Here is a 24592-nt window from a genome sequence, read left to right on the forward strand (position 1 = left end):
GTAAAATAGATGAGAAAAGAATAAATGAGCAAGCAAGATCCCAAGGCCAATTTTCATCAAGAAATTATTAGTTCAGTTGAAAGAAATGAAACTTACTCAAAGGGGAGAAAAAAATATCAGAAGTGAACAGTAATCACCACAAGTATCATTTGAAGTGGCGAAGATTAAGTTAAACTTATATCAGCTGTAGAAATATGCAAAATAGTCCTAAACAATCTAAACTCAATTAGCAGGAGCCATTCACAGCATCTTAGGGCTCACTGTGGACTAACTTAACCCCTCAGCCTGCACTAAACTCTATGATGCCATCCATGACTATGTTGTTAAGCTACATCATTCAAAGCCAGCTCAGGTACCTCTGTAATACACTGCCAACTCTGGTTAAACATTACAGGCCACACCTACTGAACTGATATTACAGAAGCTCTTCACAGCACAGCTCTTCAAGGGTCCACCAAATGATTCCTGTATTTCCTGTGGTGGGGCACATTCAAACACCAGACTGCATGTCCCGTATAGTTTTTCATAATCATGAATTGATATATTCTTGTGTGTTTATTGAACGGAGCCCCAAGATAATTCCTGCACAACTGTATTCGAACTGCCAACTTGCATTCAGATCAAATAATACAACAGATCTAAAAGCTCACTTGAAAAAACATCTACACAAGAATTGCTCATGTTAAATACAGCTGTCTTACAAAAACTCTATGAGTAATACTATATTCATCATATATATGCCAGCACTTGCATATTGCAGGAATTTAGAGGGCTTATTCACGTGACTAATTCTTTACAATTCATTAAAAATACAAGCAATGTTCCTAAAGTTTGTTCCCATTTAAGCCATTCCAACATAATGGCATAAAGAGTACTAAAATATTTAAGAATACACTTTTATAGGTTTGATTTCTTTCTAAAATATGTATTGAAATATTTCCTTATGCTTATAAAGAATAAAACATTTAGCAAATAAGCCTATTACAAAATAGACTTCTCTTAAAATAATTTTTTAGTGTTTAGCGGGAATTTGGGACAGCAACTCTTCCAGCTCTTCTAACAATAAATACCTGCTAAAGCAGATTCTTTTTTAATATTTTATGAGGATATAAACATTAACAAATTCAAACCACATCAAGCTGACATTTTTAGTTTTGCTATACTTTGCTGAAATGTATGAATGCAGAAAATATACACAATATAAAATTAGAGGGGCAAACAGAAAGCTTACTTTCTCTAAATGCTTTACAGTAGCCAAGGAATGACAACAAAAAGAACAGGGCACACAGTAGGTCTGCTCTGCCAACAATCCCGGCAACCTTAAAAAAAAAAAAAAGGAAAAAGGAAAAAGTTTCAGATTACCAGATTTTATTCTTAAAAAAACTGAGATAAAGGTACACACACATATCCAAAGTGAAATGTATAAAAGAATATTGCTGCATCTTTGGGTTTTTTAACCTGGTTTACTGGATTAGTGATACCCAGTCTTCTAAGCTGCATCCTAATTTTGATTGCATTTTGCTCAGTATCAACTACGTAAATGATTTGGCTTTAATTTATAAAAAACTGCTGTTTAAGAAATGAAGAAGGACCTTGTTAAAGAATAGGTAGATTCTGTTCCATTCCATCCATTTTTCTGATGAGGTTGCCTTTCAGTAGAAGTCTTAGCAAACATCCTGAACCCCAACAAAATTACCAGCTCTGCTGAAATGCAAATCAAGACTGTCCACTTTCAAAAGTCAAGCCAGTCTTCTAACTGCAGCCTCAACACTCAGAATGGACAAATAGCTTCCAGCCTGCAGAATCAGAAAAATAATCCCCCTTCCAGCAGTTTGTGTTAAATTAATCGATTGCATTAGAGCTACCTCCAACTATATCTTGTAACGGAAGCTGTACTAACGCAAAATAAAATGAAAACCGTGTTCTGGGATCTCAGTACTCTGAATCTGTGCCAACCTATTTAAATCAAGAACATTCTCAGGGCCATCAACGAGCTTTAGTTCAAGACCTTAAACTGTATTTACAATAACTTGCTGAGACACAGCACGACATATTCTTGGACCTTCATTCCTCAGTTACACAAGTGTCAGGCTACACCATTAAATTTTTGTTGAAATCGTGACACATGGGGGTGACAGGGGACTGTATAGGCCCTGACACAGGGACCTCGCTAGAACATACACCCAGAGCAAGGACCAGGGAAACACCCCTTTGTTTTCAGTTTAGCTCTACTTCCTGGAGTGCTGGGTTCCATGCTTCAAGGAGAAGACGTACACAGCTGCCTTTCTGAAGCAGTGCATAACAGCTACAGAGTTGGGGTTTTTTAAATCTACTTCTTGAGGTGATGGTTCAGGGACAAAAGCAGAAACTTCGGTTCTTGTGTAGTACACCAGTTGTCCCATTTCGTGAGTGGAACAGAAAGAGGAAAGTAAAAAGATAAATTGTATCTTCATTTTGTCTAAAGGCACCTGCTAATCCTCTCTTAGGAAAAGGGCTTTTTTGTGTGTGTCAGTCTGACACAATGGAACAACTATTTCTAAATAACATCAGGGGGAGAAAGAGAAGCGTAAAGGCATGACAGCAGGACTGAATCCACTGAAGAGACTTTCCCACTTTACCCTCAGCTTCACTTGAGCACCATAAAAGGAAAAACTGTTGGACTCCTGAATTCAGTTCCAAAAAACTTCTGGATTTATCCAAAGGCATGCACTTAACTTCCCTGCTTCTTTTTCTATCTTATAGAGGAATTATGGGAATTAACTCAATAGCTGTGGAGTGCTTTGACAGGTGAAAATAATGAAGTGTCATTCTGTTTCAGGAGCTGCTTTCAACTAATGAGATAAAAGTAAAGGTGAACCAGAGAATTTTGAAAATAAATGCCAACTTGTTACAACAAAGAGATTTAGAGGTTAATAACACATGTATGGCCTCAGATGACCCCAACAGTACAACGTTATCTCAAATGCAGGATCAGGCTCTAGACTTTGGTAGCAAGGTGAAAAAAAAAATACAGTTTTAAATTAGTATCAGGTATATTCTTATGTCCGTGTTTCTGTTAGTATTTCATCACTCAAATGTTACAAAGAATAAACACTTTTTAAAAGACAGAACTACAAAGAGTTTTTACCTGTAGGTAGCAAAATTATAATGACAGATGTTTTTCTTACATAGGTACTGAAAGAATTAAACTTTGCCAGATCTGTTTTACATGACAGTTTGTTTTGTGCTGTATATACATCAAAATCCAAAGCAGCAAACAGACAGATTTTTCACAATTTTATGTCAAAATATGTCATCTCATTTCAAAACCAGGATGTCATAATGCTTAAAATCATGAGGAATACTTTTTGAGGAGATGCTGCCTGACACACACTCATGCTAGAACCATAGCAGTATCATGACTGATGCAGTGCAGCAAGATTTATTATTCACTGTGTAAATGATTAGAGGCGCCTTTTTTTCACTGGTGGATCTTAGAAGAGACACAGTATGTAAGCATGCTACTTTTGTCCTCTTCTTCCAATGTTTGCCCAAAGCATATGCAAGTCTTCAGACCTTGCATATGCAAGCAGACTGCATCACTTGTAATTTATTCAATATAACCAAGGTCTTATTAACATTTGCCTGCTGATTTAAATGTTTTTAGTGTCAAATGGAATGAAGAATAAAATTATGAATATTGATAAAGGAGTCAATAGCAAGCCTACTACAAAGTCAAGAATCAAGTGAGATTTCTCTTTAGATGTCAGAGTCAGCATCAAAAGCACTGAAGACTTGTTTTACTTCACTTTGACATCTAGAACCTGTTTTGGAGAACAAACACCAGGGGCCCTTCTGACACTAGCATGTGCTCTCACTAAGAAGTTACTCTGAAGGCAAGCAAACACCAGAGAATGATTGGCAGGATGTTTTAGCCACACTGCCAAATAAGGTGCCAAATTGCTAATACATAACTTTGCACCATCTCTAGGTTTCTAATACATGCAGGGTCCCCAGTCAGCTGAGAGGCATAGCTTTCCCTAACATCTTCCCCATCAATCATGTGCAAAGCAAATGGAAAAAAAAAAAAAAGCCAAAACCATGGCATACTGTGAATAAATGAAAACGCAGTGCCACATACATAGAATAAGGTACACTAAGGATTTGGTGTTCATTACTAGCACAAAGATCAAAGCTAAAGTTAGGACTTTTTCAGTAGCTCAGTCCTTCCAAGCTCTAAAAAAATGATTCCTGCATTATGATTATTTTATATTTCTTGTATTCATTATTATAAGATCAAACAATCAGGGACCACATCCAGCAAGCCGAGCTGCATAAGGCCGTAAGATTTTCTTAGCTAGGAGTGCAAAAGAGCTTTTTAAGAAAACCATCTCCTCCTCACTAGAATTTCCACACAAGGGCTTTGATCTTTGGTCAGGTATTTTAATTGGTTGCTACACATGTGCCATGTTTCTATTCTGCATCTTTACAGTTTCAACTTCCAGTCACTGTTACGCTTTTGTCTGCACTATTAAAGGGCCCACTACTATAAAACTTGTGTTTCCCATGTACATAATTACAGACTGGAAAAAAAGAATCCTTTAATCTTCTCCTTCGTATAAAAAATATGAGCCCATGGAGTTCGATCTCTCATGACACAGGATGATTTCCACTACTTTAATCATTTTCATGGCTCTTCTGAGCACTCTTTATTTTTCTCAGTGTCCTCTTTGCAGCATAGATTCAAAACTGGATGCAGTATTCTAATAGTGACATACAGAGTTCATATAATGCCCCTACTGCAACTTTCTATCTCCTTGTATTTTTATCAAAGCAAATGGAAATGAAAAGTGGCTACAGATTTGCATTCAGTTTATCTTCCATTCTCCTTGGCTGCTCATGAGCAGTTTCTAGTAATAAATTCTTAATCCAGTAGTTAGGGAAACTGTGTTGTTTAAGGCTATCCTTCTTTAGTTATTGTACTTAAATGATTTAATTTATCTTCCTTAATAAGGTCCAGCCCTGTGGAATTACAAGCTTTTGGACATACTACCCATAATATTTTATTGTTCTCATAAGACATGTGCCAAGAAAAGCATTAGGAATATATAAAAGCAATGTGTAGACTATAAGGCTATGTCAGACCTAATTAGTCAAGATGGTTAAGATATAAAACATTGGAGCTAATTATTCAGTACTTACACATTCGGTGTGCACTGGATGTACAGCAAACAGCAAAGCAGCTAGAAGAGATGTCTTTGGAGCCAGATTTAGCCTTCTTCCTTTATTACTGAATTGCAGTCCACCCAATAAAATTGAGAACACATCAACCATCAACACTGAGATAGTACAATGCAGTATTATATTGATGACATGGAAACCAACTGGGTAGAAGCCTCCAGCAAAAAGGTAATTAATTCTATATAGAAAAAAAACATTAAGGCTAGGAATTACATCAATGGTCTGAGATATGCAAACAGAAAACCTAAACAACCGCACAGCAAGATCATGTTAGACACACACACACCAAAAAAAAAGGCTGAAAAATACCAGCAAAACCCAGCACGCATAGTATTATCACTTAGCCAGCACAGCAGGCTACAAACAACATCCTGATCTTTACTCAAAGGTATTCATATAGGATACCATATAAAGTGTAATATCTATCCTCTCCAAAGACATGGTAATGCTATTACGTTAATCATATCTATGGCTACTTAGAACTGGTTTTTGGTTAGCAACGTAACTTCAGTGTTGCAATGCAGGAATGTCCTATGAATAAACAACCCAGCCTACTGAGGGGATACCCTTGGGCTTAAGAGAAACTATGTCCCAAAACAACCTGATGAAATCATTTTAATTAAATCCACACAGTGAGGAAACTAATATGCACTGAGAGTATGATTTCCACTGACATTCTAGCTGAAAAATGTCCTAGCATTTGGACTGATGATGTGGAAACCATCTGGGTACAATCCAGTATCAATCCAGAAAGTAGTCAGGTAGCACATCTTAGTAACTAATTTGTAAGACAGGTTAGAGAGAGGTTTCATGCAAGTATTAGAACCAGAAGGAAGTGTAAGTGTAAATTCAGACTAAAGCCCTATTCAAGATGGGCAGTCTGTGGTAAAATGGAGAGGGAGAAGAAAAGGGAGAAACATTTTGTTATTATCTGTATACTTTTATCAGTACGTAAGATATACAGAAACTTAGTTTGGATAGGGGATTTTATATAATTCATGTGGTCAGCTTGCATCTGGCTTAAATGAAATCTATTTTAAAAGCCTAACCTATTCTAAATGTGATACACATAAAAGTTGGAGCTTAGGGAAATTAAGAAAACTGATTTCTTACTTGTGAAGATAGCATTTTATGGACCATCTCCACACACTCATCTATATTTTCAGATATAGTAACGACTGTATCCCAGTTCGCTCTTTAAACTAACCAGGATGTTACTAGAGATGGAATATACCACAGAGACCTTGAAAAGAAAGGAAAGCATGTGCTCTGTAATGCACTGAAAGCTTTAATAGGTTTAAGAATCTGACACATTCTATTCAGTTGCATATTTTCCCAACAGACAGTGAAACCCACAGTGCTAAGTACTTAAAACACTGACACTGCACTGAAGAGCCAAAGTTTTTGCTTGAATATGATGACTAAGAGTAGGAAGTACTACTTCTGCAACCACTGAGTCCCTGGCTTAGACTGGACACAGCTGCAGAACCAGTGCCAGGTCCCCATCCGCAGCACTGAATTCCGTAAGGAAGATGAAGAAGCTTAATACCGAGTCCTCAAAGATTCTCTGCATTACTGTGCCCAATTTTTACATGGTCTACTGCTTGCTCAAATCTTTGTGCAAAGAACATGAGCTAAGCCTCTACAGAAGTAATCCTCATAAAACTTTATTTATTTGAGAAAACCAGCAAGTTATATATATGGCCAAACATCTCTCTCCCTAGGGTTCTCACACAAACACTCACTTGAAGTTAAGAATATCAGGAGGGAAGAGATGGGAAGACTATTCAGTGACCTAGTGGCAAAAGACCACAGTAGATTGATGTTATTTATAAAAAATCATTTGACAGGTCACCCAGGAAAGCACAGAACAGAAACTACAATAGCTGCAAAAGTAGTAGCATGGCTAAGTGAAGGGAACGTACCCCTCCTAGTTCTTTGATGATGTGACCTATATACTGAACCACACTGCCCCTAGTACCAAGGTATATAAGAGCATAAGATACAGTCTCTGAAAGGTACAGTGACATACAGAATGTCAAAATAATCTACACTTTGGGAAAGAGACAATTTGAAAATTAAAACTCAGTTTGAGATTAAGGTAGCAAACAGGAAAATCATATTCAGGAAAGGTATCCAACTACCGTCTAGATACTTTGTCTCTCTCCTTTTACATTGCCTCTTCCCTATAATCAATTGAGCCAATATATGTTAAAAAAAATTCAGACCTTGAGCAAAAAGACAAGTCTCACCTGAAAGTTAGGACAGTTAGTGGTCGATATGACTTATGACTGGTATTGCTGCTGAGTTTGCTACCCCAAAAGTCATGATGCCACAGGTCACCAAGTGGGGTTTCTGCCCTGAGATCCTGAAAGAAAACATCATAAATTACCAGATTCTGAACACTTCCATTTTGTTCAAAGCAGTGAAACACAAACAAGTTCTAACTAATACAAGCTCATGCTAACATAGACATAGCAGGTGTTTTGCTGGCTCACTACTGACATTTGACAAGGTACCCAAGTTTGCAGTGAAGGTCACATCTTGGATGCCTGTCATCATAAAGGCCAAGATGCTTGGATTCTGAAAGAAGGCATAACTAAATGAAATTTAGTACAGCTATGAGTATTCATATCAGTTGATAATCTGGTCAATAGCTGAAATGCAAAACATAAAAACCCCCTTTACCTTATAGTTTCATAAAAAGCCTTTGATTTTAGGTCTAGGTTATCTTGCAAAAGTGGCCAACTACAAACTGCTGCAAATAGTTATTTTTCTACCAGTGTCAGTAGCACAACTACTAATGAAAGCAGGAAAGCAAAGATAGAAAGGCTAAAGATAGAAAACAACAATTAGCTCTTTTTGAAGCCTTACTTCACACAGGACACAATTCAAGTAACTTTTTTAAAAAATTCTTCATACATGAAACCAAGAATCAAACCTCTATACTGCTCTAAAAGATTAATAGAAGAAGACAGAAAAGTAATGAATTATTTTAATTTGGGGTGGGATAGGGGACTATTAAAAAAAACACTGCAAAGGAAAAGTTTGCTTTTTCCTTTTATCTTAAAGCCATGCTGATAATGAAAAAACCCAAATAACTTAGATTATTGAATTCACTTTGGAGAAGAAAAAGTAAGGACCTTGGTAGCATCCACCTCAGTATGCTGTGAGGACAAGCTGGGAAGCTTCAACTAATATATTAATTTTCTACTCTCCCCTCTTCTCCTGTTTTCTTGGGGCAATTTACACTATAGCAAATATACAGGTTAAATATACTTAAGACAGAACCTAAGAACAAAATTCTACTAGCAATAAATAGCTTTTGTATGAGTGCTGGTATTACACCTGCAATCAACCACAAGTTAACTCTGCCCCCACCTTCCCCCCTGAAATTGTTCAAGAGACCAACAAACCAAAGCAGATTAAAATACCAGTACAAACACAAGTAAGCAAAAAAACTGGGTTGCTAAACCCATGAAAGGTCTTCAAAGCCTAGCGTCCTATGTCTTATTCCTCCTACATCTCCATCTGCTTACAAGATCCCCATATTACAATACCCTTGGTTCACTAACTCCAGTTCCTCTCAAATGCTACTACCATCTCACTTGCTGCTACAGTAACTTGAGCACCTCCTGTGGTCTCCAATAGCTTCCATCTCATCCTTAGCTAACATTTGTGGCCTGCCAACAAGGCAAGAGAGAACACGTACCACTGCTAGTCCCAAAGTACAGCCAATGTCTGGGCCACGCTGACTGCCTGTTGCTAAACTGAACTTAAAATAACTCAAGTTTTCTTGCTTCTCTCTTAACACATTCTGACTTGCATCCATCCAAAAATCAAAAAAAACCCATCTTATTTCTATCACTGGATCAAGTCTGGCCAGTATCAGACAACCAGTTAAAAAAAAATTGGGGGGGAAGTAGGCTAAAAATCCTAGCATGCTGTCAAATGAAGTGAAGCATTCTCTAATAGGTTACTAATCAGTACACAGAAAAGAGAGCAGGGCTAACACTGTAGTCTTTGAAAAGTCCTATATTGCAGCTATGAATTAAGGCATTCTAAGGGAAAACCTTAAGAAATCAAGACTCACAGGGAATCCTATTGAGCTTAAGAATTATTGAGGTGCAAAGTTGCTTCACTCTCCCACAGATGCTTCTACTACCAAACAATAACTACAAATTTCTTCGCCCAGTTCTACAGTTTGGGCCATAGGCACTGAAATTCCTGTTCCATTCCTCACTGGTACGCACAAACCTGAAGGTCTTAATTTGACTCTCAGAACAAGATTGCACTCAACCAGCAGCCTACTATATCAACCAGTATGGCCTGCTTTTCCAGGGGCAAGTTGGGACTGGGTTGTCCCAACATCTATTGAAGTCTTTGTACTCTGCAGGGGACAGCTGTTAGTGGGCATTGTGGCCCTCAGACTGTTTTCACAAACAACAGCACTGCTCCTTATGTACCTATGCCAAAGGAAGGGACTATGAAAGAGACTCTTTTTTTTTTTTTGTATTAAAATTTTAAAAGTATGTCTTCTATGTCACAGATGATCTTCAATAACTTGAGATGCAAAATGTATTTGAGATGTGCAAGGCTAGATTTCCCTTTCCGCTAGAATCAGTCTTCTTTTGTCTTTCACAGGAAGAATGCAGGAATAGCTGAATACATGGAATTACTTAGTGATTAGATTACACTTCCATATGCCCTAAATAATCTTCAGTCATGTATCTTGCTCTTGTTTCCAATTTCTGTGAGAAAAAGTTTCTTACATAAATTTTCCCACTTGGTGGACCTATCCTAAAATAGGAATAGTTTGCTCTAAGAGACACAGCTTTTTAAAATTTATATATGATTTTCTCTTTAAGTGCTGAAAGTAGGTATCAAATAATCTCTAAATATTTGATTAGCAGCAGCTTACAGCCAGCAGAGTTCAACACTTGAAGGAAGGGCAGTTTTTCTACATAAAAGCTTATGGAAATGACACATTGTGTCTGAAGCTCCTTCTAATCCAACTGTTTGTCTTGCCAAACTAGTAAATAAACAAAGACAAAAGTCACTGTTGTGTACCAGTTAAAATGCTGCTTAAACTGGCAAGAAAGCATCTGGAAAACAGCCTTGAATCCCAATAAAATCTAAGAGAAAGTTCCATGATACAGTAGGTGCAGGGTCAACTAACAGCGCATTTTTCGCTTAAAAAAAAAATAATTGAAAGATCGGAGTGGTGGTGGTAGCTAGTAAATCAACAAAAAGGTCACTGTGTGGTACCCAAGAAAACACTGGTATAGTAATGCTCAGTAGATCTACAAAATGACTTCACCTGCTGTCTCTCCTATTGAATAGGAATAAAACGTTATACTTTGTTTAATAAACTGTGCCTTTGCTAGATGCTCTCCCTCCCCATTAAACTGGTAAACTCATTGTCTCTGCATTTTTCTTACGGATTTTATATTTCCATATAGTCATATGACCCCTGTGCTAAAACAATACTGTCATAAAAACCTCATTTACTTTCTAGGGAATAACAGAGGATTTTGATGTGAAAAATAGAATAAGCCTCAGTTTTTCAAACATACAGACTAGGTAAGAATTAATCTATTTAAGCAGTCAGCTGAATTTCTCAGCATTGCCAATAGCTATAACCCTGGTGCAGGTTGTTGTGTTGCACAGATAAACTGAAACATTTTGAAAGTAAAGACTGAAATAAACAGAGAAATATTACAAGTGTGGAAATTGCACATGAACAAAACAACCTGCCTTGTTTCAACATCAGTCTTTTATTTTAATTTCCTGAAAGAATGAACATTATTACTGTGCCCCAAATAAAACTTTGCAGAACGAAACATTTCCAGGAGCTGTGTAATTTAAAATATAATGCCTCTTTAAAAAAAAAAATCACTGTAGGTTCTTAATTTGTCTACAGTATTCTTTTAGAAGCTTTGAGATTTATTTCCAATTTGACAGATATATTTTCCCCCCATACATTTATAACTCAAGGTATGATGACTTACACAAGCATAATAACAATTTGTCTAAGGAAACAGTAATTCTGTGGGATTCTTGTGATAAGTTACCTCTAAATCTTGTGCAATGCAGAAAAAAAATGTGAATTGTTTTTTTCGAGCGGTATGAGTCTCCAGGTTATCCTCCCTGTAACCTCATGGCTTCAGGAAAACAGAACCAAAAGATAAGGGCAATTCTTTTTACCCTGTGCTTCTCTTTCCAAACATTTAACAAGTTCCTTCCAGAACAGCGTAAGAGCTGTAACACCAAGACCCACCCGTCAGCACAGGCTCACTAACAGCTACGTGTGATTCTATGAAGTCCCTCAGCAACTGAAGACATTCAACTTGTCAAAGTCAAAAGAATCTCAGCTACAGGCTTGTTCAAGTCACATGTTAATTTCTAAGCATTTCAGGGATTGTTCATTGCATGTATGATCAGTTTTAAAATAGAGCACAAGACTACTCTGCCCCTATTTCAAGAAAATACTGTTGTCACAGGGACTTTAAGTGGGGAAGGAGCATAGGAAAAGGAAGCTTTCCTTGCTTCTCTAACATTTTTATGGTATAAATCACACCTGGAGAACCCCTGCACCCTACAATCACTTAGTGATGCATTATGTATCTTGCCACAGGAACAAGTTTATTCATTGGGCTTATTCATCTGTCAGCCTGAGAAGATAATGAAAAGAATCTCCTATTAACATTGACAAGTATTAGAAAAGTCTACTGCATACTCTCACTGTCTTAGAAATGAGCATAAAATTAGATCTATAGGCAGTCTTGATGTACAGGTACCCTGTGAATAAGGATTATTAAACATCACATCCGAATTTGCTGCAACCCTAGATAATGCTTTCTTAGATGACAAGCAGACAAAGTCTACTTGTTATGGCAAAAAGAGATCCCCTGCCTTGACCAGATATCAACACTTGTTAAACAGAGCATCTTACCTGCAAAAGAACAAAAGGGGACACATTCTGAGCAAAAAATCAAAGAAGCTGTTTGATTTGTTCACTCTTTTGTTTATGCATTAGAACCCAAATCATGTTATTCAAATAGCTTTAGGAATAAGCTCTTGTTAACCATACTTAGGCTTCTAGCTTTTTGGTAGAACACTGCTGCACAGCTTGTTTGTCAACCTTAAACAAGGCTTACTTTAAAAAAAAAAATTAAAAAAAAACCCAGAAAGATGAAGTTCAAAAAAAGGCATATCAGAAGGAAGCTCTTTACTAGGATGAATATTTTGGGCCTACTCAGATCAACTCTTGTCATTATTTCTTTTCCAATGACCACTTATGTCAAAGGGCATGGGGAAGGGAAAAGAGGGAGAAGAAAGACAAACCTTATTATTGATGATGGCTTCAGAATCATCAAAGACAAAATCTCCATCATAACTGTTAGCAAAACAGAGGAAAGAAATAAATGCCACAACTGTTTTAGCCCAGTATGACGGAAGGAGGAACCATGATACATCGTGGTCCAGATTAGGTTCTGTTTGTGCCATTCTGTGAAACACTTGTTCCAAGTTGGGAGCTTCAGCATTATGTTGGTTGCAAATCTGAAAGAAATACATACAAATATACAGTTATAGTTGTATTTCACTAAAAAACAACTTAAAAATGGGGAATTGTGTTGGGAGAGGAGAATGAGGTTTCATACAACCTAAATTTTCTCTTGGTGTCTTTCATAGTTACTGGAACATATTTAAACATAATTTTGCACTTCAGATGTGGAAGACAGACACTGTTTCTCATGGTTGGAGCATAGAGATAAAGCCAAGGAATTCTTACATTCTAAGTTAAAGCTTTGGCACAGAAAAATTTAAAAACCTTGAGCAAAGCACTCTGTTTCTTACTATTCTTCTTAAGTGTAACAAACAGAGGCATCACAGGGATGTGGAGCATTTATGAAGTTCTTAAGAGAATGATAATCACTACAATTTCCTTCTCAGTGTGAAAAACAAACACCAACTGCAAAAAGAGCTCATCTCTCTTCTGTTGATCGAATTAAAGGACCTAGTCTTACACATATCCCAAACAGGGAATTCATATAAACATCACAGGTAGCAGTTAATGGACTAGGCCCTAAATCTCAACCATTCAAACAATAAGACAAGACGCACATATTAAGACCAAAGTACTGTTCACTAGATCACTCTGCATGCTGCAAGTACAGTATAGGCTGAATTCCAGCGCTGTATTAATGGGCTTATGAGGTTGTTGAGGTAGATGAAAAAGACCACACAATCCAACAGCACTGAGTGATACATCAGTGTGGAGGTACTAAGGCTGGGAGTTCACCTGTGAGCCATCTTTACTTGGAAGGGTCTCTCCTGATGCTCCAAAGTCAGCCCTCACCTCTCTGTTTCTCTGGTGCTCCAACAGTACTGTGAGTGGTCTTATTATCAATTGCTGCTATAAATGGCAGGGGCAGGAGGTTACACATAGAAAACTAGAATAAATGCAGGGCAAAATACAAAGTTTTTATTGTTAAGCCCCAAGAATAATAGGCACATACAGTAGCCCACCGTCACACTTTCTTCTCATTTATTGGCTTTTTAAATCAACTGTTGCACCCTCTTTGCATACAATCAACGGAAAAGCTCCAGTCGTTTGGCATCTTGAACAGACTTGACCATTAGAGCCGCTAAGGCAATTGCTTTGTAGTTTTCTGTCTGCAACGCTAAATTCCAGCCCCCACGTATCCCAATCTCTGCACACACACATGCACGCAGACAGGCGGTACTCCCTGGCGCACCAGTGCCCCTTCTCGCTTTGGGGACTAAACAGCAGCGCTCCCAAATTCAGATAAAGTCGGTAAGATGGAGCTGTGCAACCTGAGAGAGAATGGAGCTCCTCAGCAGAGCAAAGCAGACCAGCCGCTTTAAGAGCAAAACAATTTCTCGAAGTAATTCACCCTCGTGCTGTCAGTTTGACGAAAACAAAGACTTAAAGCAAGGCTGTTAATCCGAGGGAAGTGTACTGCCTTGCTCGGAACAGCACAGATACAGCATCAATGCCCGCTAGCCAAATAAAATATTTAATCTACTCAAAATTCATTTCGCCCTGAAAGTTTCTCCCATTACGTTGGTTCTGTTTCCCTGACGAACGCCTGCTGCCCGCCCTCTCCCCGCTGCCCACAAGGGGAGGCCAGTCCGGGGGAACTCCCTTACCAGGTTCACCGCCCAGGCGGACTGAGCGTCCACGGGGGACGGCGAACCGCCGCCGCACTCGCCCCCCCGCGCGGCGGCCCGGAGTGCTCTCCCGCTGCCGGCCGGCTCCCACGCCACTGCCCACCGGTGGCGTGGCGGGGGGGGTGGGGGGTGGGAGCATCTCCCCGTCGAAACTGCCAGCCTCCCCCCCACCAAGGAAAGGCGACCCCAGCCCGGCCCAGAGCACCCCCGCCGCCCGGCACCCACACATCGCCGACACCCCCGCGGCGGGCCGGAGCGGGGCGCGGCGCCGTGCCCCGCCGATAAGAGCCGAGAGGGAGGTGTCACACCAACGGTCACAAAGGCCGTGCGCGGAGACCCGTAAACTCCCGTCCTGTGCGTCCCGAGCACCCGGTCCCGGGGAAAGGGTCCGTCCGGGAAGGCGGCGGCGGGCGGGTAGGGGCGAGGCTGCGGGGCGGGCGGGGAGGCGAGCCCCGCCGGCAGTTTGGCGGCGGCCCTGCCCCACTCGCCGCTCCCCTTTTGTCCCGGCGGCGGCCCCGCCGAGGGGGGTGGGCGTCCCGCCCCGGCCCTCAGCCCCGCTACCGCCAACCGGGCCAGTTCCGCCCACGCTCCCGCCAGCAAGCGGGACAAGCACCCCCTCCTCCCCCCAACCTGCGCCCGGCGCAGCCCCGCGCCGTGGGGGCCCCGCATAGCGTTACCTGCAAGGAGAAGGAGTCCACGCGGCATCTCCCACCCGGGTGCGAAACTCTCCCGCCCGGCGAGCCCCCAGCCGGAGCGGCCGGCGGGGGAGGGGCCGCGGCGGCTGCGCCCCCGGGAAACATCCTCAGAGCCTATTGGCCACCTCGCCGCCCCACCCCTCTTTCTCCCCGCCCCTCGGGCAGCTCCGCGCGCCCATTGGCGGCGGCGGCGGTGACGCGCGGCAGGCGGGGCTGAGGAAGCGGAGCGAGGAGATCGCTTGTGGCGGTGGCGGGGCTGGTGCGGGTCGTTCCCCTCCGCTCCAAACTCCACAGCTTTCCGCTTCGCACAAAGGCTGGAGTGGGGCAGCTTCCCCGGGGCGCTGCCCGCCGCCTGAGCCGCCCTCCCAGAGCCCGTCTGCCGGTGCTGCCGCCTCTGCGTGGTGCTCGTTGTCCCGCGCACCTGGCTGGCGGCGGGGGGCGGCTCGAGCGGGCTCGCCCTGCCCTTCCTCACCGCCGCGACCGTTAGTGTGACCGTTAGCGGCGGGTGAGGGGGAGTGCGCGGGAGGCTCTCGCGCGCATTGGGGGGGTCGCCTGGCGCTGGGGAACCTGGCGGGCGTGGGAAGCCCATGTTTCCGTGACCGGAGCCCCCCGCTCTTCCCTCAGAGCCGAGGTTCCTGCGGGGTTACGCGACGCGCAAATCGCCCTGGAGAAAAGAAGTTGTAAAGCCAGTGGGGTGGTGGCGGGGAGGGTGTTGGGCGGGAGGCGTGTGTGCCGCGGGCTGCCCTCCCGGGTGAGCTCGCCGCTGCAGCTCTCGCGCACGTTAACAGGGCGCCTTTCTGATACCTCCTCCTCCTTTCCCGCTGAGGCCCTGGTCCTGCCGGGCTTGTTGCGGGGTGCCTGCCTCCCACCACCGTCCCCACCACCAGGACAGATACCGTAAGGAAGCAATTAAGAAAAGGCTTTGTCAGGTGTACTTTATTTATGCGTTTCATCGTTGCGATTTTCTCGTAAGAAAAGTGTGATTAAATGCTGAACTATACCACTGCATGTTCGGCAGAAGCTTCCCTAAAAACAATAAAATCTTAATATACTGAAATTGGATGAGAAATCCTGGCTGTGAGCCAGGCAGAGACATATAATTTGGAGTGGGATTTTTTTTGAGATGTTTGCATTGTCAAGTGTCAAATTAACAAGGTTATTTTATAGCTCCTTTGAGGCTTTAAATCTCAAGTGGAAGTGCTGCTTTGGGAGGGCTGTGGCAGTTGCCACCCGTAATTGTCTACTTGACACCTGCTTTGAAACATCTGCTGCTAGGACATGGACAGCTCAGCTGCTTGTGAGGCAGCAGCTGAACCAGCACAATTTCCAGGCTCTTATATTCTTCAAGTACATGTGAAGCTCCTGCTTTTAAGATGGTAGTCTTGTAACTTTTGCTTGTTCAACAGCTACCACAGAGCATCTGAGGTGCTTCTGGATTGGAAAGTGGTAAAAAGCTGGCGACCAGCTGTCACCAAGCATGCAAAGCTATGTTCACTGGCCAAAAATTTCTGGTCCCTTTGTTAGAAGAGCTATAATAAATACACAAAGACCGTGACCTCCAAACCAGTAAATTGTGCCTTGTACTTTAAAATGATCTTGTCTGTTCTGTTCTTGTCCCCAGTTTAGTGAGTATGGGTGGGTGTAATCAGTAAACTTTGTATCTTGTGATTTAGAATCATAAAATGGTAGAGGTGAAGGATGTCTTTATGACTTTTTGGTCAGAGTGCTTTATAAATACAAGATAAAATGTGAGATAATCTGTATTGGCATGATCTCCAGATTTTCTACTCCTAAAATATGAAACACTGAGATCTATATCACTTCCTGAAAATGGCTGGTTTGCCACATTAGTTCACGATGAAGAAGCACTGGTTGATGACTGTCAGATTTCCTTACTGTTGAAACTTAGCACCCCCCAAATTACCCCAAATAAGTATTGTCAGGTCAAATTCTTGACAACTATCTTCCCAGTCTTTCCAAATCCAACGATCTTCCTCATACCACAATATTTACAGACATTTTAAACAATTTGCGTTTACTAACAGAAAGGCCTCAAATCAGAAGAGAGGGGCCCAGTTTAGGAAGAAAACCCACCCTAGTTAGGAAGGGCAGTCTATCGTGTAATCTTCTGTAAATTCTAGTGAAGTACATGACATTTCAGTTCATGCTTAACTTGGTGCGTATGTAAGAATTTATTTTAATTTAAGCATATGTAAATACACGTAAAGTTCTGTGAATCAAGGTTGAGATTTGGCTCACCGGACTAACTGTGACAATTGCTAGACGTAGGCTATTTGAGTCACTTTCACATTTCTGTGTTACATCTTGTTCTGTAGAGGGTTTGACTTTATCACATTTGCTGATGTATTCATTTCTACTAATGGCCCATTCACATCAGATGCTCGTCTTACTAGCTCCTTTGCTCACATTTCTTATGCATCTGCACATCCATGATCTATGTTTTAAAACTGGAATTTCATTTGTTCAGTGTAAGTCTGCTGATATCGTCAGTTCTGGTCAAATTTATATATATCCACTCAGCCAGATGCACAGATGGTACAAATCACCTCATCGCCACTGATGTCAGTACAACAATACTGATTAACATTTTCTTATGAACTAGACAACATATACAGAAGTCCCTCCTTCCCATTATTTTCCATTTTCTATTTCTTTATCTTGCTTTTTATAATATAGGAGCTTTTACAATGACCTTCTGTTTTAATTAATCTGAAGAACTGCAGTGCAAATACCTGTTCTGGAGAGTTCCCTAGTTCCCTCAAAATCTTACTCAAATCAGCTACAGTTGCATAATTTATCTCCAGTCTGCTTCTTCAGAGGGTTATTTTAGTGCTTCAATTTAAAATGGTTCCTAAATACACCACTATTTTTTTTTTTAATCTCCAGTTTCTGGGAGCGTATATGTATGAAGTGAGTGTCTCCGTGCTCTGTAGTTTTCTCAGCATGCTAAATTGATCTACCTAAGTGGCTATTGCATCCTTATTTTTAGCAGCCTGCCAGTGCAGCTCTGCACAAAGGCCAATCTTTCTTCTGTAAGAAAGGAGTGTGCAGAAGATGTGTATTTCAAGGAATCAGCATCTGTGAGGATTGCAGCAACTTTGCAGACAAGAGAATAAAATGTCAGGGAGTATGGTAATGAGGGATTCAACCAAACGGTTTCAGAAGCCTGAAAAGACTGTCGGTCTTTATCAGAGCTGGTGTTGAAACAGCTGCATCTTCCCCATGGCCTGGATTTTCCCATAGTAAATATGGGTGTGGCCATGGAGCACAACTGCTCCTAACTGTAGGCTATCAGCTGGTCACTACCTGTTGCATGGTTCGGGGCATGCACAAGCATTATATATGCAAATATTTGCATATATAGTATGCACATTTGCACTACTATTGTTAATAGTACTTCGATATTCTCTTTCTCTAGGCAAATTATGTCCCAAGTATTTGTTCTGCAAGGCATTTTAAGTAGCAGAAGGTCTTAGGTAGCTTGTTTTGTATGTCATGTTTTGTACACGTGTCTCTCTGTGTGTGTATGTGCACATATATGTATGTGGACACAAGCAAACTCATATGCCTATGGCAGTTGCTGTCTTGATCAACCATAAATCATAAAACCAAAGCAAATGAAACAGAAGTTTTGCAAGATTCTTGCAAGAGGAGTGGAGTGAATGGAGCACTGTTTTCCATTTTTTCTGTGTCTCATATTCCTACATCTCCTTGCTTTAGTGACTGCAGTTCCCCTCATGACCCATATAGCATCTTCATTAAGATCCCTCTATCTTCCTGTTTGCTTTTCGGCTTGCAACCTGTTCCAGACTCACTTTATGACTGACCAGAGCTAAGAGTGCCTTCCCTGGTGAACGGCCTGCCCAGACTTCTCGCTAGCCAGCCACCACACAGGATCAGTGATAGCTGCATCTCTCTGTGAAAGTGTCTGTAGGGTTGCTGTGATTTGCACAGCCATTATGATATTTATGAAACAGGTAGGAACTGAACATGCTTGAGGTCCCTTTGATACCTTTGAGGTTCTTTGATAACTCTGGATTCAGTGAGACAGGATTTATGAGAAGAGGATTGACAGGCAGACCCCAGAAGTTTAATTTTCTTTAGAATCCAGGCTTCCAGTCAAGTACTGGATCCCTCAGCCCTGCTACTGTAGACATATCCTTGCTCACTAGTTGAGAATGATCAGATCCATTGAAGACTTGTTGCTACTCTGTATAATGTTTAGGGTAGATTTGAAGGATTATGGCTCACAGTCTTAAATTATGTTAAAATATTTATTTAACCACACACTTTCCTTCCCCCAAATAGTAGCTAGCAAATATGTTTTTAAAACAGTAGTTAATTCTGAAAGTGAGAATTATGTTCTGCTGTACAGGTGGCTGTGAAATGTGTTCTTGTCAATATAAAATGAAGAAGTTGTAGTAGGTCAAACACTCATGAATAACAAAGATTCTGCTAGCCTATTGTTCTCTGAACCATAAGAATCCTCATCACTACTCTTCACTACAGTTCTTTAGATGTAGTACAAGGTAGACCTTAGCTTTTATAGGAAAAATAAAGAACCATCTACCAATAATCAACCTAAGCTTTTCAGGGAAAGTACCAATGTAGTTATGCCAACTCATTAAAAGTTCAGCATTAAGACTGAACTACTTCACTCGTATGCATCTGCCTAGCTTTTGTTATGTTAGAGAAAATACAAAGTTTTCAGTTAACTGTGATAAGTTTTTTCCCTCCACCATCTCTTTGCCAGACATTGAAATGAAAATAACTATCTGTGCTCGACACAAAGAAGCTGAAGATAAAAAAGAAAATTTAAATGGAAAGTGGAACCCTTAAATAATTTTCAAAGGTACTCAAATTTCCTTCCCAGAATTATTTCAAGCTGTATGAGGAAAAGATTGGAGATGTAGTCAGAATGATTGCATGTGCTAACATTATATGATTTCAGAATATTTCCAAGTTTTACATTTAGAAATTGCATTGTCCTAATCAAAAGGCTGTACAAACATCTCTGCTGTCAGAATCAATTTGTAATTCATTACATTTGTCCTCCAGTTTAACGGTCTTTTATCTACACACACATACAAATATGAACAGGCACTTTAACAGGCACTGCTTTATCTGTCTTAAGATTAAATTGATTGGAACTTTATTGCACACTATGTAGAACTGTATTGGGCAATACATTAGAAGATTAAAGAAGTTATAATCTAGTGGAAAACCCAACAGCATCTAAAATACCTTCACTTGAAAAGCATTTGCAACCATGGTCAGGGAACCAGAAAAATTATTTGCCTTTCCTTCTATTACACAATGTTAGCAAATTGGACCTTTGTTTTTGCACTCACATAGTCATTCACCCAAGTGAACTGCCAGTGTGGAATATGGTTAATCAGTCAGATGATGCCATTTTGTACCGAGTAGGATAAAATGATCATGTGAGGTACAAGAAACAATGAATTGGGGCCTGTACATTTTTCTATATAAAGGTTCCCTTTCAAACTATTTTTAGCTCTTCAGCTACATGTCTAACCTTGCCTTTATTCCATTTTCACAGGACTACTTACCTAACAATGGGTTCCATGAAATGCTGAAAGTTCATCCGCATGTGAAGAACTCCATGACCAAGACCTACATTTAAAAAGTAGGAGGGAAAAAAGGATCTTTGAAGCTAACCCTAAAAAGTGATGAGAACTCTGGGGAAATACATACAATGAAACACTTTATAATATAATGAAAAAAAGAAAGAAGCTAATAGTATGTGGTTCATATGAACTCAGTTTATAGCTCTTAAATCAAAATCTGAATTGAAAGACCTTCAAACTGGATCAGTGTTTGAGGCAAAACTGGTGAGCAGCGTGATCCAGCAGGCAGTCATTAGACAACGTCAGACTGCAGGCCAGGACATCAGACAGTAACACTGCCATAAAACACCGAAATTATTTTAAACTTTTCTTGTTACTGGTATTTGTGAACTGAAATTGTTATTCTTACTAAAATAATTTTATTTCACAGACAGGTATGGCTGTAAACATGAGATCATAGAGTGATGCTTAAATTTTAGTGTCTACTCCAGAAAGCACTGAGAAATTTAAGACATATGAGTTACTGGAGAGTGTAGTTAGAGTGGCTGCTTTCAGATAATTTCCAGCTGTGATTTGTAAATAACATTTTTCTTTTCCTTCTTGCTTAAGGGTAATTATGGCTGTATAAGAAATTTAAGAAGGAATAGTTTACCTTTTTCTCATTTAGAGTGCTTGGCAAAGGAAAGCATCTCACTTTAGAGGTGGAAAACATGAGGAATGATGAGATAAAGTTGCTTAGCCATGATTGCCTAGCAGTTCAGTGGCAAGAACAAGAAACAGAACCCAACAGAGCTGATTATAACATGGTGTTTTCCTTGCAATGAGGAATTCTGAGATTTTGGAAAAACTTTTGCTGAGCTGACAGAAGAAAGGTAAACCCCGAATATTTTCATAGGACAAAAACTGCCCTCTCCTTCTCCTGCCTATTCAAGAGAGGTCTGTCTCAGGAGAAACAAGACTCATATCTTCAGCTAACCATTTATCTTCTGGAAGGCTTGTTGTCCCCTGGAGAGTAGAGTTGATAGGAACCCCTTGCGCAGGCTGCCAAAGTCTGAGTGCTGTGGCTCTCCCTGACACTGGCTAGGAGAAAAGAAGATGGTTCTCTTCTCCCTCCCCACCCTGACTTCAGTTCTGTGGTTTTGGGCCTTGAAGATATTTGTCCATTATTTTGACTGTTTCCTGTGAGGAGAAACAGCCCCTTATTCGTACGTCGGTCTGAATAATATTTTGTCTGTTAAGCACCTGGCTTTGTACAGAGCCTGTCACATTTTTCATGTTCTTCTGTTGCCTACTAGGCCCTAATTTTTTTTTTTTTTTTCTGGTAAGCTAGGGCCTGTGGGTCAGATGCCCAGTGTGATGGATACTATACAAAAATATAGGAAAGGCAGAATTCCTGGCACAAAGAGATCATTTGTGCCCCACAATTTTGCAACTTTTAAATGTGTAGAGCGGCATTTGTGGATCATGTAAGGAGTAAGGCAGGGCCTTACTTCCATTGGTGGTGTTCTTTTGTATGGACACAGGCAAAGTATCTATGTACTCTTCCATTCTGATACTGCTACAGAGCTCATTAAATCTCCTTTTTGCAAGCAAGGCCTGAGGGCTATTAATTACTCAGTTTTCCATGTATAAAATGGGAAGAATGCTGCTAATCTGTTGACAAGTCTGCAGGAAGCTGTCCAACTGTGAAATGATACTGAAAATTTCATTTTCTCAGAGATATTGTCATCTCCACACTTTTTTCTTTTTTTTTTCTAAATAAGTTAGGAAAGCTCTTCTCATTACCATGGAGACTAATATTTTATTGCAAAGATTGTAATTGCAAGCAAGTTTCAAGGTTGCAAGCAGATTTTCCAGAAATCAGGTCAATTGATGAAGTACCTGCACTCGGTGTCGGCTGCTGCAGTGCACATCACTTTCGTTCCAAGTCTTATTTACATTCCATGCCCCAGGGCTTGGCTGCCAGCAAATCAATTGTGGAATTGTTGTGCTGTGATAGATTCTGCACCAGGATAATAAAGGAAAAATAACTTAACTGAAGGGTAAACTTGCTTGCATCTACCCCAGGGTATGTCGGAGTAGCAAGGTATAAGCAGGCAGTGACTGCAAAGGGGTTGATGCCCCACAAGATCATATGTTGGCTTACCCATTGCCGGTTGTTCCTGTAGCCACAGCAAAAGATAGATGGCTCAGTGCATCACAAATGAAGGCCTGCCTAATAATAAGCACCTCTTGCAATTATTCAGTTTGATTTACTGACAAAGGAAAAGAAGGAAAAAAACTTACTGCCTTTTTTCCTCACTTTTTTTTTTAAACACACAAAAAAAGGTTAATTAATGTCAAAAAAGGATAAAAAGAATAAGAAATGGCTGCAGCCTGCACGCTGGAAGATATTAACAATGCTCTGCAGTCCCACTCCCACTCCCACTCCCATGAAGAGCTTTCAGCAAGTTTGCCTCTTTGAACTTTCTGTAGAAACCTTCAGGCAGAATCTAAGACACAGAGATTTCTTGACTGCATCCCAGTGGAAGGACGCTTCCACTCTTGTTTCTTACTTTTGTAATTATTCCCTTCCACATGAGTCAGAAACTTCAAGAAATTCTTCCACAGATGCAGTGGCCTGCATGCTAGAAAATGATCTAACATAGTCCAGTCATTGGCTATTTTTAATAAAGATATCCATGGCTTTAAAGCACCCTTGACAACCTACATGCATTTTGAGCATCTATATATTTTTCCAGTATCTGCCTGAGGACCCAGTTCTGAAAAGTGCCAAGTACTCTTGTGTGTATTGACTTTAGTGGCAGTAGCTGTATAAAAGTGGATCAAACCTTGGTGAGGAAGATCGGAACCAGGCAGAACCATAGTCCTAGCTAGTATCTACAGACATTCACATTATCTTCTAAAGCTTCCTTTTCCAAATGTGATTAGTTTGGAAACCATTTTGCAAGATATCAGCCGCCTCTGAGCAAGTTTGCTGTTTCACAGGATGAAGCCTCGGTAACACCATGTTTTTGACTTAAAATGCCAACAGTCTGGTGTGTCACAAGGATGCAATCCTATACTCACTTGGCTAAATTATCTCTTGGTACAACACTATAGTGAGGTGTCAGAAAATATGCTTGTGGACGTTTAGTGGACTGACCTTTTGGAAGGAGAAAATTAATCCAAAAGGAGAAGTTTTCTGCTCACTAACAACAGAAATAAATGCAGATGAAGGGCCTAATATAAGACTGCTAAACCTGTTTGATGTGAAATGGTAATACAGGGGTTTAGCTGTATTACCCTTGTTAAGTTCTGGGTTTCATGAGAACTGATATTGGAACTTAATATTCTGAAAATGTATTTTAAAATATATTATTTTCTTAGTGTGTTTTATTAGCCTATAACATTGGTTGAAATACCGGGCAGTAGTCCACAAATGGTATACTGAAACATGAATAAGAGTTCTATCTCCTCTATTTAGCAGAATGAGAAAGAAGAGAAAAAGTAGAAGAAAAAAATTAAGACCCAAGGCAATAACTATAACATGCAATAATTCCAATTACATTGTCCCAGAAAGTTCTGTAACATGAATTTTTAAACATTTGCTTTCATGCAGTTGTGGTCCCCTAAATATGTGGCAAAAGATTAATAGCTGTTGAGTCTAACAATAAATTTTTTTTGTGCAACTCACTTGTCCTCATGCCATTGATTTTATAATTCCTTCAGGAACCATTATTTTATGTTTAGGTTCACCAAGTTTTGTTCTGGAATGGTGCATCATAATCTGTATCAAATTCTTGAAGTAATGAAGTAAAGCCGGTTCATACATAAGATTTGTTTTAAGTATTTATCCATCTTAAAAATAAAATATCAAACAACTTTGAA

At 40.3% G+C, this 24592-nt stretch overlaps 1 protein-coding gene and 1 long non-coding RNA gene across 3 annotated transcripts in view; one reads left to right on the forward strand and one right to left on the reverse strand.

The window, feature by feature from the left end:
* Positions 1-15151, reverse strand: part of TMTC4 (transmembrane O-mannosyltransferase targeting cadherins 4) — a 58432-nt gene extending 43281 nt beyond the window's left edge. Inside the window, exons 1-5 of one of the 2 annotated variants that reach the window (XM_075090147.1) lie at positions 15096-15151; positions 12568-12783; positions 7473-7588; positions 5182-5398; positions 1232-1319 (exon numbers count right to left, since the gene is read on the reverse strand). In XM_075090147.1, coding sequence (XP_074946248.1) covers positions 1232-1319; positions 5182-5398; positions 7473-7588; positions 12568-12729 — 583 coding nt within the window. In that variant the 5' untranslated portion in view covers positions 12730-12783; positions 15096-15151. Of the gene's footprint in view, positions 1-1231; positions 1320-5181; positions 5399-7472; positions 7589-12567; positions 12784-13525; positions 13545-15095 lie in introns of those variants that run through there. The other variant, XM_075090154.1, reaches the window with a different exon arrangement.
* Positions 15152-15366: 215 nt separating this feature from the next.
* On the forward strand, positions 15367-24101 carry LOC142052097 (uncharacterized). The gene is made up of 3 exons (XR_012658710.1): positions 15367-15618; positions 19888-19986; positions 20695-24101. It is a non-coding gene; the product is annotated as an uncharacterized LOC142052097 (long non-coding RNA).
* Positions 24102-24592: the final 491 nt, after the last annotated feature.

This window comes from Phalacrocorax aristotelis, chromosome 1 (genome assembly GCF_949628215.1).
Source record: "Phalacrocorax aristotelis chromosome 1, bGulAri2.1, whole genome shotgun sequence".
Classification (NCBI taxonomy): domain Eukaryota; kingdom Metazoa; phylum Chordata; class Aves; order Suliformes; family Phalacrocoracidae; genus Phalacrocorax; species Phalacrocorax aristotelis.